Source organism: Dasypus novemcinctus, chromosome 16 (assembly GCF_030445035.2).
Source record: "Dasypus novemcinctus isolate mDasNov1 chromosome 16, mDasNov1.1.hap2, whole genome shotgun sequence".
In the NCBI taxonomy this organism is placed as follows: Eukaryota; Metazoa; Chordata; class Mammalia; order Cingulata; family Dasypodidae; genus Dasypus; species Dasypus novemcinctus.
In genome coordinates, this window is record NC_080688.1 from 69,872,277 (window position 1) to 69,891,701 (window position 19,425).

General features: G+C 37.2%; 1 protein-coding gene across 6 annotated transcripts in view; it reads left to right on the plus strand.

Moving 5' to 3' along the window:
- Positions 1 to 19,425, plus strand: part of DCC (DCC netrin 1 receptor) — a 1,130,593-nt gene that overhangs the window by 1,050,740 nt on the left and 60,428 nt on the right. For all 6 annotated transcript variants that reach the window (XM_058277746.1, XM_058277743.2, XM_058277744.2 and 3 more), the window contains exons 23-24: positions 8,401 to 8,563; positions 15,066 to 15,292. In XM_058277746.1, the coding sequence (XP_058133729.1) occupies positions 8,401 to 8,563; positions 15,066 to 15,292 (390 nt within the window). The remainder of the gene's footprint in view (positions 1 to 8,400; positions 8,564 to 15,065; positions 15,293 to 19,425) is intronic.

The window sequence follows — 19,425 nt, forward strand, 5'->3', positions numbered from 1 at the left end:
AATGGAGACTAGTTCCATTTTTCAGGCTTAACCTTCCTAAATGCATTCTAATCAAGTCTCTCTAAGGCTGTCTCCAGGATGTTCTCCCTAGATTGCTACAATCCTCACCACTTCCTCTGGTTTTTACATGGGTCATTTTCCTTCATTTATGTAACATTTCTGTCCTCTGTAGGTATTCAAATTTGAGAGCTCTATTAGCTAATGCTTGGTTCTGATAGCTCCTTAGCTCCAATATACACAAATATATGTCCAGACAGTTTGGGGAGCTCACAATAGGGAAGTGAGATGAGGGCTATATTGTGACTGCAAACAGATCAAGGGTATTCTCCACAGGAAGCAGTTCATTCACTTACTCTCGCATTTCCAATTTACCTTAAATTCCAACAATATGCCAAATATACTTCACATATGCAAGCAGTCTGTCAAACATTGCTAAGCTCTCACTGTTTGTGGGACATTTTTTATGATCTATGGATAAAGTCTGAAAGAACTTTAGGACTGAAATTCCTAAAGGAACAAAAATCGAAAAGGGCAAATTCTGCAGATAGATAAGGCAGAAAAACACACTCCAGGAAGATAAACGAGGATGAGAAATCCCTGGGATGTGACAAGGTCGGGGTTGGGGTAGTTGTTGAAGTTGTGCAGAATTGTGTAGGAAAACTTAATTGTAATGTTTTTACCATGAAATAGAAAGATTCTAAGTTTTGGAGTCCATATGAGGAATTAACTTTTTCCCATTGATAATCATCTACCAAAGCTGATTTCAAGATGTTTTTTCTATAGGGAATTTCAATTTGGAATTCACCCCCAGATAAGGGCATGATTATCTATACTGGCACTGACTAGTACTTTTTAAAAAGATAGAGTACTTAGAAATTAAAGAGAAAATAGTAATGGATAATTGAGAAAGATCATTTATCCCCTCAGAGCGTCCACCCTCCACTGAGCAGTGGTTATGTGTATTGTAACAAATAATATGACACAGAAACAGAACTCTGTACTCTCTTCAACTGCATGTCCTAAAGGACACCAATCTCAGATAGGGCTGCCAGAGTTAGCAGCTAAAATACAGGGGGCCTAATTAAATTGAGTTAGTTCTAATTATCTGTTCAGAGATAGATTGAGATAAAAGAGAAATATTGCAGATATTCCCACCTTACTGTACATAAGTATCTCAAAGTATATATGCATCTCAATATACATATGCATATCAAAGGACTTATGCATAGGTAATTAGAAAGGATTCCAATTTAACTGGGATTTTGGATTGCTAAATTTCACAATACTAATTTTAGAGTTTACGAGTTTTATTCTGGCTACTTGAACTGACCCTGCAAAATAAAACTGAAATTTTTTGATTAAAAAGACATTGCAGCCATAATTAGACTTTACAGGTAAGTCAGCAAGAACTTTCCTTTTCATAGGAGTCAGATCTCAAATGATGAGAATGACAGTAATTGAGAGCAATGAGTCGTGTTATCCTTTTTATTCTTTCAATTTCAGATTCCTAGCAAAAATATATTTGTAATTAAACTTGACCTGATGTGTATTATCTCACAGGAGAAATCCATGAAGATAAAATAGACTAATGGCATCCAGTAGTTATGAACCGATTTAATAGGTTGCCAACATTGCCCGCCCCTACCCCAATTTTCTGCATCACTTAATGATGTTTTAGGGATTTCATATTTAATGAATAAATGAACAAAGCACCTGAAATTTTTAGAATCCCTACCTGAACAACAAATTATTTTGGGTCATTTGGCTGATTAGGGTGACTAGATAACAACAGAGAGGGATGGATAGTGGAGGACAAATTTAATGTTTCCTATTCTATTTTGCTAGTAGACAAATGATGGTAAATATGTAATTTGACTTTAGCTGGGGCAATTACAAGCAAATTAGTAAAAGCCCCTGAAATCCCCAGTTCCCATTTAGAAATCTGCTAATGTCTTATGATTTAAGAATGAGATACATTTTCCAATTAGATGTGCAAGTGAGGTCCCTGACAAACTTCCACGTCACCCTTCGAAAATAAGATGCAGCAACAAGAACAGTTTTGTATCTGTGTTTTTAAACTTGGTATACCATGGAAGTTTCATTCATCTCTCCTTAGACTGACAGAATTAAAGAGGTTCCCTGTCTCTCCCTATATTTGCTGGATTCATCCTTGAAAATAGTGTAGATAGTCATATAAAATAATGGCTTAATTGTTGGGATACTCAAATCAGTTGCAAATAAATTTAAAACTCACTAATCATTTACTTTCTCTTACAGCATGTCAGTCTTTTTAAAATGCACTCTTGGAATTCACATAAAGAAAAACAGTGCTATAGTTCATGTTTAGTCTTGTAGGGGAAAGTCCTAAATTTAATTGTGGAGACTGAAGATGCATCTTAAATAATTTTCTGATGGCAAGTAGAACCAAACCTAATATGGGAGATATGGTAGTATTTTTCTTTTATGATGCATTCAATTCCCATATTCTTAAGGAAGAAAATCTTCAACTCCTGAAAATATAATTTTATACTCTCTATTTCTATGAATGAACTGTAAAAATTACTTCAGCTTACTCTTGCTTTTCTCCTTTGAGAAGATAACACCACCTCTTTTGATTGGTCACTGTCTAACATGCAAAATTAGTTTAAAAAGTTTGGTTAAAAGACCTATAAGCCCTTTTAAAATATTGTTTTATTGACTTCAAATTTGAAAATTAAGCATGAAAAGCTCACTTTGGCATACTCTTATTAATAAAAATTTATAATCGATATTATTTTTTCACATTCAGAATTGTATTAAGTACTGCATGAAAACTGACTTGACTCTGTGTTTAGGAGAAATGGTCATGGCTTTCCCTCTAGTTTTCAGAAACATTTTGTATTTTCCAGGGAACAATAGCATTTTAAATAATCTAAGTGATATGTGCATAAAGCTCTTCCTATATTTGCATGAAATTATCATTCTGAGATTGATAAACTATTAGAATATACTCATGCTATATTCAGCAGACATTTTAATGCCAAAAGGAAAGACAGGGAATAAAACTTTACAGCCATTTCCATGATAGAAAGGAAATCAAATGGTCCAGGGTCACAGCTTCCATTCCCATGCTCAGAAGTTTGTGCTCACCTACCCATCCACCTATTATCATCTCCAAAGGATTCTAAGAGTCCCAGACTAATCCCAAACCCCCCTTGTAGGTCTCACTGTACAGGGATTCATACTATGAGACCATAATCAAGTTATTTAAACTCTTTCGATCTCAGTTTTTCATCTGAACATTCAAGGTATTAAACTAGATAAGGGTTTCTCCATCCCAGCGCTATCTACATTTCTTTGTTGTCAGAGGCTGGCCATATGCATTCTAGGGTGTTTGGCAGTGTCCCTGGCATTTAGATGGCCCACTTCCCCCAACACCACTTCCCCCAACACCAAATTGTGGTAACCACAAATATCTCTAGGCATTTTGCCAAATTTTCCCTTGGTAGGCAAAAACTCCCCAGGTGAGAACCACTGAGCTAGATTATCATTTCCCAAAGGTTATTGCAGGGCATATGGATCTCATGAGAAGCTCTGACAAACAGAAGTGTTCCACTGTCAGATAAGCCTGGGGAAACTGGATTGACTACTCATTTCTCTTTAAGGTGCTCCCTTTTTCCCTGTACACTAGAGGTCTCAGTCCTGAGAAAGCTGCTCTGCTCACTGTGCACTTGATTTTGGTGATCTCATCCTCTCCCAGAGCTTCATATTTCATCTGTATGCCAACTCCCAAATTTTTATCTCAGCACAAACCTAGCTGCCTCTTCAACATTTATCTCAGGATCTCAACCCTGATGTATTCAGGACCAAACTCTGCTTCTGTCCTCACTGAACCTGCCCTTTACCCTCTTTCTCTTTAAAGCATGAGGCCTGTTACTTAAGCCGGAACTTGATTTCTGTCATTCATTCCTCCCCCATATCCAAGCCATGTTTTGTTCATTTAATTTCAAACTGTATTGTGTAACTGTCCACTTCGCTTGATTGCGATTGCCACCACCTCAGTTTAAACTGTCAAATCTCTTACCTGGAAAACTTCAATTTACTCTTAATTGGTCTCTCTTCCACAGCCAGCTGCTTTCCACACAGGGGCCAGAGAGGTTTTCTTAAAACAAATCAAGTATGGCATTTCCTTGCTGAGAACCTAAGATAGTCTGTGATTGCCCTTAGGATAAAATCCTAAACCCTGAATATTATCTACAAGGTTCTGTCTGACCCAGACCCTGTTTCTCTTTCTAGCCTCCTTTTGTGCCATTATCCCTTTTACTGCCAAGATTCTAGACATAGTAACTGCTTTTAGTTCCTTCAGGACTCCAAGCTCATCCCAGTTCCTGTTGCCTTACATAGAAACAGGAACCAACTCATAACAGTCCTCTATGATTCAACCTAAACATAATTTCCTTTATTAGCTCTTTCATGGACTTGCTCACCCAATGACCATTAGATCCTTATGCTATATCTTCTAGGAACTCTTCTACTTTTCTTTTTAGAGTCAATTATAATTTAATTTTTTTGTATTTTTTGCTCCTTTATTTGTTTAATATCTGTTTTTTCCTCTAAGCTGTAAAGTCCATGAGGTCAAGGATAACGCCTTTTTGGGTGACAATGCCGTATCCCCAGCACCTAAATGGATCATTAGTACCTCTTTATGGAATAATTGAATATATTCTTTACCATTCCCGCCCCAACCATCCTGGAAATTCACAGTTCACATGAACATGTTTAAAATTCTGAGATATGAGGAAAGAAACATGTTTTCAAGTTAATCAACCAAGGAACTTTTCCCCCTGATTAACATCTCATTTTAAGGAACATGGGGCTGGACTATCTTCGTGTTCTCTTCTGTCTGATTGACTAAAGTAACTTTGTCTGGGGAGGTACTCTGAAATGTTCAATGTCATATGAATTTTTGTTCAAATTCAAAGACTTGTGAAATTATTAAGACATATCTTGAGATCAAAGCTTTCCAGTAATAAGGAAACTATTATCTGGGAAGACAGTAATTGTGAAAGAGAAGTTAAGACCTAAATAGAAGCTTTCATTGGATCTGTTTCTTTCCTCAGAACTGAAATTGTCATTCCTATGTTCACATTGATTACCTGCCTATTGATATTGTGCAGTTATTAGGGCACACCCATTGTGGCAATGGGTCAGAGCCTCCAAATAAGTCAGGACACCTGGATTCAAAACCTCCCTTGATGTCTACAGGATAATTAAACACTCAGTGTCCTTGTCTGTCAATGAACTTTCTGCAGGGCATTTATGAAGTTAAAATGGGATAAGCTAAAATATTTTTGAAGACTGTAAAGTATTACACAAATTAAATGTTACTAAAATGATTTTCACAATCTTTACTAAAACTCTAGACTATCACATTATTAAAAATATATTTTTGCTTATATCAAATTTAGTAGAAAAAAGGAATGAAATGTTTTACTGTGCTCAAACATCATGAAGGCAAAAAATGGATGGAATGCCCATGTGATTTTTAAAAATTATGTCCTTTACCCTCTGATTTTAATGGAACTTACTAATTCTTGATTACTCAGCCATATAATAGTCACGGTATTATGCTAACATCAGGGAAGAGATTCATTATGGTATAGTACAGTATTTTTTTCTTCAAATTTAAAAAGTCACATAGGATGAAATATATTGAGACTCATCTTAATGATTACTGAGAGCCAACTCTGCATCAGGGCCTATGGTAGGTGGGTTGTATCCATTATGTTATAAAATAATCATAGTGCCCTCGGATAGATAACATTAGTCTGACTTTACAAAGGAGTCACATCAAGTTAATCATGGGGTGAGGTTTCAAACGCAAACCTTTGAATTACACCAGGTAGCTTCCTCACTGAAGTCTGAAACAGGGTAAACGCCACCTTGTCCCTTCTAAAGTCGGACTGTCTCCTAGACCCCTAATTGCCCTAATCTAGGTTCACAAGCTCTGAAAGTTCTCACAATTTGGAGAAGTCTTTTGATAGATGTATTTAGATATATCTAAAGCACCATTGCACTTGACTTTAACTGCACAGTCAATGTCAAATATTCTGATTATTTAGCCTTTGAATTGGGATTCAAAAATTAATGAAAGACCTATACCAGATTAAACTGATGGGAACCTGTATGAGAAAGGCGTAAAGACCTGGAATCACAGGTTTATAATGAGAGTCCTCATGAACCAGAATTCTCCCAAGGCAAACAGCATCAATATAATCTCACAAATGCTCAGCAGGATCCCAAACCACTATTTTGTGACATAAAACATGATGTCCTCCAGGGTGGAAAGAAAGAAAGAGGAGTAGAAATCATAAAGTGTGTCCCTGTAAGTGACTCAAACTAAGTTTGTGAGAAATGGCAAGCTGTTAAATTTAAACCAGGCTAATAAAAATCCATGAGATTCCCACTGTCTCTATTGAAAGTTCTCTCATTATATGTTAATTTATTCCAATAAATTAATTTATTAAGTCAAGAAAGGGCATATTAAGATACTTTTGTAAAATGACTTTTTAATTAATAAGTAAAACTATAATACAGAAAGTTCTGACCTTTCCTTACTTGCCCCATGCCTTTCTAGTAAATGTGAAAGTTACTTCAAGGAAATCTTATTTCTTTCGTTTGTAATCAGAATCTTTTAACATAAAGTGCTATTTAAAACTTTTGATGAGTTTCTCTCCTGAGAGTCAAGTTTTATCAGAGGTGCTTATTAATTTTCTACCAATAGTGAGTCATAGATAATTTATTTAGGTTTAAGTGACTATTCTTTTTTAAAAGCAATGATTCTTAAATAACCAGTCAGGAGACATTGTTTCTATTTTGAGGTAAGTATTGGGTTATTGTATTCATTTGTGAGATGGCATTTACTTGTCTTTGCATGTTGAATATTATTTTGAAAGATTTTTTAATTAGGAAGACCATAGCAGAAGGATCCCAAAAGCTCTGGTAACTTAATCTTATGCAACACTTTATTTATTGTTTAGTAAGATAATAATATTATAAGCACTGACTCTGTGTCAGGCACTGAAATGGTGACTTTGCATATTTGCTCTAATTTTGACTGAAGCTATATATGGTATTATTATTTCCATTTTACAGAAGACACTGAGGCTCAAAAGGCATATTTTGTTCAAGGCATAGAAAGCTAATACAGAAATAAAATTCAAGAAACAAATTTCAGACTTAGGTCTAGGAAAACATCCAAAATCATTTCTTTCTGCTACTTTCTAAATTGACTTCTAAATAAAATAATAAGCAAACATTCACTTTTTTATTTGTAGCTTTTAATGACAAACATGTATGGAATATTATTGCTGACTGAGGGTTTCAAGAGAGCTATTTAAAAGGTCATTAGTCATTCCTGTTTAGGTAAGCAATTTATCAAAATGTCCTCTTCTATAAGTTTTACCTAAATATTTTCTACTGCAGTGTACTGATATCAAGACTTTATGAAACTCTCCTGAACCCATTGGATGCATTAAATTAGATTCATATACCTTTTATGGGTTGAGAATTATATGTGATTGACAGCTTCATAAAAGGAATGGAAATGCATTGTGTCAAATAGTTCATCTTAACATCAAATAGACAGTATTTTCCAGTAAACCACAACCTTCTCTGGTTCTTATCACATGGGAATACTTAAGCCACAAAATTGCAGCCTTTCTCCCTTCCCCTCCTTTCCATTCAATACAATAGCTTAATTATTTTTTTATAATATTGACATGTAATTCACATGTCATAAATTCACCCTCTAAAAATGTACAGTTTAGAGGCTTGTGTAACCATTACCATTATCTAATTACTGAACATTTTCATCCCCCCCAAAACAAACCACATACCCCTCAACAGTCAGCTCCCCATCTCCCCATTCTGCAAAGGAAAATCTATTTTCTGTTTCTATAGATTTGCTTATTTCAGACATTTTATAGAAAGGGAATCAATATGTAACCTTTGTGTCTGGCTTTTTTCACTTAGCATACTCTTAAATCTGATTCATGTGGTTGCATGTATCAGCACTTGGCTCCTTTTTATGAATGAATAATATTCCACTTTGCGGATATACCACATTTTTTAATCCATTCATCAGTTGATGGACTTTTGGGTTATTTTCTTTCTTTTTTTTTTTTTTTTTTTTGCTATTGTGAATAATGCTGCTTTGAACGTTCATGAGCATGTTTTACATGGACATATGTCTTCATTTCTCTTGGGTCGACAGCTTAGTTCTTCTCTCATTTTTCAGTGCTTTTTTTTCAGCTTCAGGTCTTCCTATCATGGTAGAAACTCTTCACATCTGGACAGAGCTTGATCAACCCCGGAGGGCCCACATCTCCCTTAACTGAACCTCTGCCTCTGTTTTCCCAGAGCCTCCCATTGGGCAGATGCACCCGCCGCATGGCAGCGTCACTCCTCAGAAGAACAGCAACCTGCTTGTGATCGTCGTCGTCACCGTTGGCGCCATCACAGTGCTGGTGGTGGTGATCGTGGCCGTGATTTGCACTCGGCGCTCTTCAGCTCAGCAGAGAAAGTAGGTAGCAGTCAGTTCCTGGGTGGAGAGAAGGCCCCAGTTGACCTGTGGACCACGATTTGGGGCTCTATTTGCAAAGGCTGTCTTCCCGTGTTCTTTCGTATTTCAGAAACAAAGAACAAGGGCGTGTTCCTTATCCCCTGACCCTGGCGAAGTGTTGCCTTTTGTCCATTCCAGGCCCATAACTTAGATGAGAGAGGTCTAGTCTTGGCAGATTTAGTGATAGGCTCTACTTTGCTTTTCTGTTAGCTTTTACTTCTCGGGGCCAGCTTCTTCTTTCGAGGGAGGGCAGGCGTTCCTTAACATTTCGAGCTTGGGCTCCATCCAGTCCCTATGTATGGCAGGTTCTGCAGCCATGGCTATAAGGTTGGAGATATATTTCCTCCAAATGACTGGAGAAATGCGCTCCCTACTATGTCCTTTTCACTCTTGGCCAAGGAGGCCCAGCTGCAGTGAATCAAGGCTTGTTGAATGATTGACTAAATATAGAGGACCAAACCCAACGTAGTTACAACACTACAGGGTTTTTAATTTGCAGATAACAGTGAGGAAAGAAGAGAGATTCCAGAAATTTTAAATGATTTAAACATCCTGGCTTTTGGTTAATTGGCAAAAAGGTAAAATTTTGAGGAGTTTAAAAATGTTTTCATATTCTGCAGCTCTAGATTCTATCACATACAGAGAATGATGCATTAAAGTTCAAAGTCTAGAAGGGAAAGGTTGCCTATTGTCTTCCAGCAGCATCCCATAATAAGCATACCAAACTTGTGCCAACCAGTTGGGGGAATTAGCAGTAATCCCTGATCATTCTCTACCTCTTTACCTTGCTAGTCCTTTTCAAATCCAACTTGATATGTCTTTCAGCTACATTCTCTCCCACTCTGAATGGATTGGGTGTAATAGTTCTCTTACCTTGATTTTTTTTTTTGCCTCAGGTATGATGCTGGCTAGTTTGACAACTATATACTACACACATTGCTAGATGAAGATTCTCTAACAAATCATTTTCCCTTTTCCTCTTGTTAATACCTCAGCCTTCACTCTTCTTTCCTTTGAAAACTCCTATAATTCTATTTGCTGATTTCTCATGTTTCGTTGAGCACTCTGGAGTGAGACATTTTGAAACAGGACCTGAGGAAGATGTACACACTAAATAAAATTGTCATAGAAAGTGTAGAGATGCAGCCTTTGTATTTAATGTATTGCTGTGGCAGAACACATTTTATATCCAGCTGTATTTATGGTACTGGATTGTTTCAAAGCTGGTGATAGCTGGTGTGCTGTTTGATTGTGCCCAAATGAGTAACTGAATAGAAGAAACTTAACAGGACCAGCCTCTTGTGTAAGCATTTTGAGTAGACATAATCCCCACACAACCTTCCAGACTGCTGGGCACTTAGAAGGCTCTGGGGAAAAATAACTATATTTATGGCCTTGAACAATTTCCTGGTCCCTGTTACCAGGAAAGGGGTTCTGCAAAGATGAAAGAGTAGAGTATCAAGACGCCAGGTCTCTGAAGTTAAGTTGAGGTGAATTCACATAAAAGGAACATGAGGGAGTGTCAAAAACAAGCTTTGCCTACTTCATGATTATCTTAAGAATATCAATTCATTCCCTAAATTAATGAAATTAAATTAATAACACTGGGCATAGCCCTTTTTTTTTTTTCAATTTTCATCATTTTGAGTAGGAAGGTTGAGGGTTATATTGACCTAATGATTCCTGGAAATATTTTGTTTCTCCACTGAGAAAAGAATAGTCTTAATGAGCATAAATGGGATTTGACATCATTTTGAGTAACTCTCAATTTGTTTCAAATCCCACACCAAGCACTTAGATAAGAGTTTAAAGGTTTTATTTATAAAGGATAGAGGCTGAGCCCTGGGTATTGTTTATAAAATTAGGAAATAGATGAATGAATAAATGATTGCATGGATGAGTGAAAACCCTAAATAAAGTTAGTTGTAGATCCTGAGCTTCTTTCACTTTGGTTCTTCCCCACCTGTAATATGTACTTGGCACGTTTTCACACATCTGTTTTAAATATCTTTCTTCAGTGACATATCCATTGGCATTCATCTTGGTCTCTTTGTTTATATATATTAATAGAAAAAAATACAAAAGAAAATTCTCTCGTTATTTCTGATTTTTAATCTGTTTATTATTCAGATTTTTAATCTGTTTTTCTTCATTTCGTTATTGAGGACTGCTCTCTATATACATTGAGCCCTGGATTTCTAATAGAGATTTTCATTTTTCTCTTGTTCTTAATAGTAGTTAACAGAATGAGGATAATCAACAAAGAGAATTAAGAGACTAGAAACCTTTGGAAAAGGTTTGGATTGAGAAAGGTGAAGAGGTTTATACTTGAGGAAGATCTTCCCACCATATCTTTTCTGGTTAACTGGTAATCATCTCTTGCCACTTGGTTCAGGCCTCCTTCCTTCCTGAGGCCTTCCCCAAGCCCTGGGAGGATAGTGTTCAGGCCTCATGCTCCCGTCAGATCTTGGCCTCCATCTGACTATCAGAATTATTATAGAGTTCTTCACATGTCTGCCTCCCACAAACAACTTGAGCAGAGGATGCCTACCACAAACTGGAAATGGGAGCTGGATAATTTATTGCAATATGGCAAAACAATCTATGAGATGATAGTAATAGTTTAACCCTTCAATGTCTTGAATACAATGGACACTCAATCAAGGTTGGTTCTTACCCACTTGCATATTGATTATTGATTAAAAGTGAAAAGGAAAGAAACTCCCCTTAGAATCTTAGGTTATGTGCAAAGTAAGAAACAGGTGGATGAACAAAGAATCTGAAAAGAATCTTGCAAAAATACTTTCAAGTCAATAATGGGAAATTATTATTCAATTCAGATAATGATTACATGCTTAATATGTGATCTGCATCATGTAAGGTAGCAAATCTGGCAAATATTAATTCTTTACTTAAAAATCTCTTGGCAATTCCTCACTGATCTCCTGGTACTATTAAAAATGTTTATGTTGGAGGCAAGACCTCCTGTGACTAAGTTCCCATTTACTACTTTTTGACCTTATTTTCTACCTTGTCCCTGAAGGCACTCGTCACTCCAACAATGCAACTATTTGCAGAAGCCAAGCTATTTTTAAATACTTTTTTATTAAACTTTCAGTGTCTCCCCCATCTTTGCATTTCTGGTACTTAGCACATTTCTTGAGACATAGTTGATATTCCATAAATTTTCACTGAATAAATACATAAATACATGAGAAATAATTGTTGTAAAACAGTGGATGATGTTGGAGAAGTGAGGGAAGCAGAGTTTGCTCCAGTAACACACAGGAAGTGGCCAGCTAGCTCAATTTGACAAATGAAGGTCAAATGCAAAGGCAAGTGATACAGAGAGAGAGGTGAGGGAAATGTTTTTTATATTCTAAGATCACATTGACCTAAGTTAGGAAGGCTGCCTGAAGGAAAGAGGCTTGAAGGGACTCGTAAAAAATAAGTAGTTTGTAAGTAAATAGGATTGTGGAGGTGTTCTGGGTGGAAGTAAAATAAATAAAAAATATAATAAAACAAAACAAAAGCAAAATTCCATTGCTTGATTATGCTGTGGAAACTGCCATGGTATGAGAAGGTGATAGCAGTGAGCCTTGGTGAATTCCTTGTTCTAACTTTATTAAAGAACTCAGGGGATGGGAAGAGGTACTCCTATCCTACAGTAATTTTTGGAAGCAGAAAGATCACGGATACCTGTGGGCAAAGGTATATATGGGAGGGCAGTGTGTTAAATGTGAAATATTTGATATCTTATAGAAAAACCAGCTTTCAAGTGAAAACAAACAAAATAAAACAATTCACTGAGACAGTGCTCCTCAAACTTTAGGTGCATCAGAATCACCTGGAGGGCTGTTAAAGTGCAGCATGCTGGGCCTACCCTCCAATTTCTGGTTCAGTAGGTCTGAGGTGGGGCCCGAGAATGTGCACTTCTGCCAAGCTTATGCTGATGCCGCTGATTCAGAATCGCCGCACTAGGCATCTCCGCAGACGGGCTTTGAAGATTCCACAAGTGAGATAGAGAAACTGGTGGGCGGAGCAGTCACGTCAGGAAAGTGGCAGATGGGCAGGTCAGGATGACAGCTGTTCCTATAGGTTTAATACAAATTTCAGACAATTTAGTGACAAGCCCGTCCCAGTTTCATTATACAAACCTGCTGTGAGTGAGGAAACGGCTCTCTAAGACCAAAGATTTTTCTTAATAAGCAGCAATAGAGGAAACAAAAATGGTAAGAGGGTCATTAATAGAATATATACAAAAATGAAAAAGGTCCATATAGAGACCTTTAGATTCTTGACTGAGAGCTGAGTGGGTAAGTAATATCTCAGAAAGAGGTCTTGACCTGATTAAAATCTATCAGAAAAATGCTTAAGCATTTTATCAGGAATGCTAATTTCTTCCCAGAAGGAGGCTATGAATTACAGCAAAAAGGTTCCTCCTCAGCCCAGGTTTGGAACTTTCTTTTTTTAGAAGAACACCCCCAGAGTTGCTTGATAATGAGGTCCTAGGAACGGGTGAATGAATGAATGAATGAATGAGTGAATGAGTGAATGAATGAATGAGGAATGCATGTAATTAAGGGGTAAACAAAATTCCTAATTTACTTTTAGTTTCAAGAAAACTTTGACAAATTTTTTGCCACAGACTAATAATGAGTTATCATAAGATGTGTCACTTATATTGTTTGGGTTTGGGAGCTGGTACTTTTCTGCGTGCAGTCTCATGGTCACAGGGGTTAAAGCTATTTAGCATTTTCATCTGTTAGAAAGAGACATAACAGGGCAAAACCTCAAGTTTGAGAATGATGTTAAATTCTTCTGAGAAGTCGCCTAAGGTGAATCACAGAAAGCACTCAGTGTGAGTGGTGGATTGGTTTTCTGTGGGCAGGTGAATTGTAAGGAAATGAATTTGGGGAATGGACGGTTGGCAGTGAGTTATTATCTTAGACATAAAAAATGATCCAGGAGTCATTATACACCATTGTCTAGAGACAGTGTGGGGCTGCTGCCAGGAAATCAGCAAAGTTCCAGTAGTTGATAGGAAAATATTAGAGTAGAAAACACTATTATTTCTCTCCTAAAGCACAAGATAGATAAGAAGGTCTTTTTTCCTAATCGTCACCAGTATACTTCAAGAAAGAGGAAAATGAATGTTAGGGGAAACCCAGCAAATCCAACCAACAAACATGTATCCATTGCCTAATATATGCAAACCTTCTCGTTCAGCGATTGGAAAACCAGTCATTCTCAGTGGCCTTGCACAGTCTACTCAGGGCTTTCATTTTAAGTAGCGTGCTTGAACCACTTAGCCACCATGGACAACAGGTATTATCAGAACGGATTCATTGTAAACGCAGAGTGTGAGAATGAGGGGCTTCTCTGGGCTTCTAGCAGAAGGTATTTTTTATTTGAGTGAATTCTGTCTTATAAGAGATATTATTATTTGAAAAGAAATAGAGCTACAAGTGGAAATTTAAAAATTATTAAACAGCAGAGCAGGTGTCAAAATGGATTTCTGCAAAGGGCAGCAAAACAAGTAAAAATGTAGGTTTGCGGGTCACACAGTGTCTGTCTCAGCTACTCATCTCTACTGTTGCAGCACAAAAAACAAATGAGCTCGGCTGTATTCCAATAAAACTTTATTTATCCAAAGAGGCATGGATGGATTTGGCCAGTAGGCCAAAGATACTGACCCGTGCTGTAGAGGATGGTGGGCATCTTGATAATTTATTTAGCATGAAGGGAGCATTTGAATCTTACTAACCAACATATTGCCCCGGAGAAAAGAAAATATATGGTTGCTGAATTCTTACTGGAGAAGCTAGAGACATTGGAAGCACATCTCTAAACTGTATTCTTTTCTTTTCAAAGGATGAGTCTCATTGTGTTTGGATCTAGACACGTAGTGAAGCCAAGGCAAAAGTGTTTTATTCTTCTAAGAATATCCTCATGAGCCTCTTGTTTTCAAATAGGAAGCGTCCCAATTTACATTAAATCATACAGCTGAGGAATATACTTTCTTCTAAGCCCCAAGCTTGGCTGTTGGCACAAATTCTGGCCGTTTATGTCTGATTGCCCTTTTGAAGCAATTCCTACATTTATCTCCTAAACAGATGTGGCAGTCAGTTACCTTATGCCTAGCTCCAAAGATTGGCATATGGCTGCATCTAACCCATTGTCACCTTGTGCATGAATCTGCAGCCAATGACGCTGGAGTAAGGAGCCCTGGCAGGCAGCCGAGGCCCTTGGGATTCAGAACCACATCTCCTACAATGTGGTGAAGCTCCAGGGGAGAAGAGGAAAGGCAGCCAAGACAAGTCTGCCAACTCCTGAGCTGCACAGGCTTCCCCCTGGGAGTACTTTTGTTTCTTTCCTAGCTTCTAACTTGAATTGACTGAGAAAGGAGAGAAAGACCGTTGAATAGAGGCTTTCACATTTGTCTTCTAACTTTGTTCCATAGGAAACGGTCCACCCACAGTGTTGGCAAGAGGAAGGGCAGCCAGAAGGACCTCCGACCCCCTGATCTTTGGATCCATCATGAAGAAATGGAGATGAAAAATATTGAGAAGCCAGCAGGCACTGACCCTACAGGAAGGGACTCCCCAATCCAAGGCTGCCAAGACCTCACACCAGTCAGCCACAGCCAGTCAGAAACCCAACTGGGAAGCAAAAGCACTTCTCATTCAGGTAATTTCTCTTCTCCCTGGGTCAGGCAAAGCATCCCATTCTGCATCCACAAGGTTTCCACTCCCTGTTTAATGGAGGTATCCTTCACACTAATTTGCAGGCCATCATGGGTCATTTATCAACAAGTAAAATAAGGCAATATAATTTTGTTGCTTAACCAATTATACTTCTTTTTTCTCTAACACCTCTAATGCCTGCCTGTTAAAATTTTAATGCCTCTTGAATCTTCTAAGAGGTTAGAAGTGATAACATGGTGAATGAAGTATTGAAATGTGAAGTCTAACTGAATTGATTGCTTTTTTATTAAATTTTGAATAGGAATTTTGTCAAGAAAATAAAATTGGATCCATCTGTACATTTTTCAGCTTCCTCTTCCTATGGGAAATTGAAAATTGGCTTTAAATTTGCTGTCAATTTCTATTTTAAAAAATCAGATCAGAGGCACTCAAGGTATAAAAATATTGAGTATTCAGTTATTTTGACCTTGATTACAGTGTAGAACATCTGTTATCCTCATGCAATCACATTATATGATCACCAGCCTAGTCTGATTGAATCTGACTGAAGATTATTAGTACACAAAGTGATCTGAAGAAAAATGTCTCCTGTTTGATGAGTCACCATTAAACAATTTGTGTTCAGGAATAACTCAGAAATCTAGAAAGTAGTTGTAAGGCAATTCACTTTCTGTGGGTCCTCATTTTCTGATTGCTTATGGGAAGTCAAATAATCAAATACTTTCATCAAAAAAATCCCTTGGTCTACTTATTATGATTGTAGAATGAGTAGCTGGTATTTTTTTTTTTTTCCAACTGAATTAGAGTACTTCTGATATTTGAATGTTTAACTGGTTTACTGGACTTTCTTAGATCAGATATGGGATAAGCAAAGAATTAAATGACTGATTATCAACCATGAATTATTTCTAGCAGTTACATAATTTCTCAATCAGATTCTCTAACTTGTCTGTTTAACTGCAGGCCAATCCTGTTGAAAACTATAGTGTGACATTAACATGAAAGATTTTCCTTCCCTCATGGCCTGCTAGACTTTTGACTCAGGACTTGGAGTCACAATTGGTTCTTTAAGTCCTCTAATACCTTGGAAAGAAATAGGTTGGCTGGGAGGGGCAAAATGAAGTACAGTTCATTTCAGGGTCACTTCTATCTCTTGCCTCTGCCTCTCTAGCTTTACAATGTAAGAGGGGAGGAGTAGAGTGAAGAGGGAGGGGAGGAGAACAAGTTGAAGAGACGAAAGAAAGGACTGGTCTCTATGTGGCATTCAAATTTGGGGTTTTTCATGAAGCATAAATATGAATGTTTTCATGGAGTCCCATGGGCTTCCTCCACTGCCACGCCATGAAGAAGGATATCAGGTCAGGGCTTAACTCCTTTCCACCAGCAACAGCTCTTCCTGTGGACTTTATGTCTTCTCTGATGATCTTCAACCACATTTGAGTAAATTCTAGCAAGCAGACTCAAGCCTGATCAACTTTTCAAGTGCCCACTTGACTCACAGGAAGCTTCCACACCCTTACCAGGCCAAATGGCAAGAGAGCATATACTCCATCTTGGGCCCTTTTTCAGCCTTACTCTTTCCAATTATCTTTTTCCCTGTTTACAAAGACACAAGGCATATCATCAAGTGTGCTGCCTGATCTTGGAAAATCTCTTTTGCAGGATCTTCCACATTTTGCAGGTGATTCTTCTTATAACTTTAGCTTTGTCTCTGCATGGACATGAGGGAAGGCAGAGCACACTTGCCTCCTTATGAAGAGAATGTAATTACCTCTGTGCCCTCAGAAGGCTTTGCCAGTGACTTCTGAGACTCTCCTTTCTTGCCTTGCCCTTCATCTTTTATACCCTGAGATGATATCTGGGGGCAGCCAGACCAGTTTTGACATCTCTTAATAAGTCCTGGGGGATATTTAATGCCATACTTGGATATTTACTTTAGAATACAAAAGTTCTATTGCTTAATTATACTTCAGAAATTGAATAGAGAATACTTATTTTCTTTTTGGTGTGAAGAAAATGTTCTTTAATTAGATAGTAGTGATGAGTGTACAACATTGAGCATGGACTGGAAGTAATTGAAATTTACACTTTAAGATGGTTAAAATGAATAAATTGTATGTTATGTGGATTTTGCCTTAATTATAAAAATATCAATGAAAAAACAATTATGTCAAGAATCTAAATGAATTCCTATGGTTCTGAACACTGCCTATTCCTTGAATAAAAAACAATCAGGAATTGGGGGGAAACATCCAGTAGTATCAAGATGACTTATTAGGAAACTATTTCATCATAATTTGATTCCACATTTTTATGTTATTTTGAAAACCACCTTAGATAGTGTTATCATTTTTCCTTCCTTTCAAACATAATTTTGAAAACTAAAGAGAAGGAAAGTCTATTGTATTTACCCATATTTTTGTTTTCTATTATTCTATTTTTCCTTCTTTTATTATTTCCTGCCCATTTAGAAAACTTCCTTTAGCTATTCATTGAGAATAGATCAAGTGGTGACAAATTCTCTTCGTTTTTGAAACTTCATCTGAAAATAAAGTTTGGTTTCACCAAAAGGTGAAAGCTCGGTTTCGCCTTTATTCGTGAAGCATATTTTCACTGGATATAGAATTCTTGTTGATAGTTCATTTCTTTTAGCACTTAAAAATTTGGCACTTCCTCCTGGCCCCTGTTATTTCTAATGAGAAATCTGTTGCCATTTGAATTGTTTTTCCCCTATAAATAAGGTGTTTCACTCTTACAGCTTTTGACCTTTTATCCTTTGTCTTTAGTTTTCAGAAATTTGCCTATGATGTGTCTTGTGATGGATTTCTTTGAGTTTATCCTGTTTGGAGTTCTACTGAGTTAACAGATTCTCTCTAACTGCAGAAACATTCCACATATGATGGAGGAAGTGATAGGGATATAAGATAAAATGGCACCAGGTTATAGTATCACATTTCAGGTATTAGAGTACTAAAGGTAAAATCTTTAGTATATATCTCAAATTTGTTGACCAGAGAGATAACTTCTGTAAATAGAAAAGATTAATAGAGTAGTTTCTTTACTTTAATAATTAAATGTACAAAGAAGGAAGAAGTAAAATGCTAAATATCTTTGGAAGTTGTATTTTCCCAAATGAGAGCAGCTCTTTCAAACAGACTTTTAATTTAATATGTGGGCAAGAGATGCAAATTTAGTGATAACATTTACAATTCAGGAGAGGTGGCCAGTGGAGGAAGAAAATATGCACACTCATCCCAAACAATATTCTGATTTTAAAAAACATTTGCTCCATTACATTTCAAGACAGGACAAATATTTAGGTTTATGCAAGGGTTGTCAGTGGTCTCTCTGACCTAAGAACTATTTTGGAAAGAATTTGTAATGGCCCTAAAACATTGCTTAAATGGAGGTGCTGTATATTTATTAAGAAATGTTCATTGAAGCGTCCTTGAAATTTCAAAAAACAAACATAATAAATTTGCTATTTAAAATATATCATATTTTCTCTCAATGATGCTACAGGCGCTTCTTCCAATAATAGAAAAAAGCCACTCTATTCAATAAAATAAATCATTAAAGTCAGTGGCACTGTATAAATTCTAATTGTGCCAATAAATGTTAAAATGTTATCAAACTAAAGTTTTAACTTTGTTTTGAGAACTGAAAAAAAAATGCTTCAAATCATTATTTCTTGATGGTTTTCTTCCGGCTGGTTTTAAGATGAATTCATGTATAGTTTCTATATATATTTTTTTAAGATTTATTTTTTATTTATTTCTCTCCCCTTTCCTGCCAAGCCCCCCCCCCAAGTTGTCTGCTCTCTGTGTCCATTCACTGTGTGTTCTTCTGTGTCTGCACCTGGAATCTGTGTCTCGTTTTGTTGCATCACCTTGCTGCATCAGCTCTCCATGTGTGCAGCGCTATTCCTGGGCAGGCAGCACATTTTTGCACTGGGTGGCTCTCCTTATGGGGTGCACTCCTTGCACATGGGGCTCTCCTACACAGGGGACACCCCTGTGTGACAGGGCACTCCTTGGGCACATCAGCACAGCATGTGGGCCAGCTCATCACACGGGTCAGGAGGCCCTGGGTTTGAACCTTGGACTTCCCATGTGG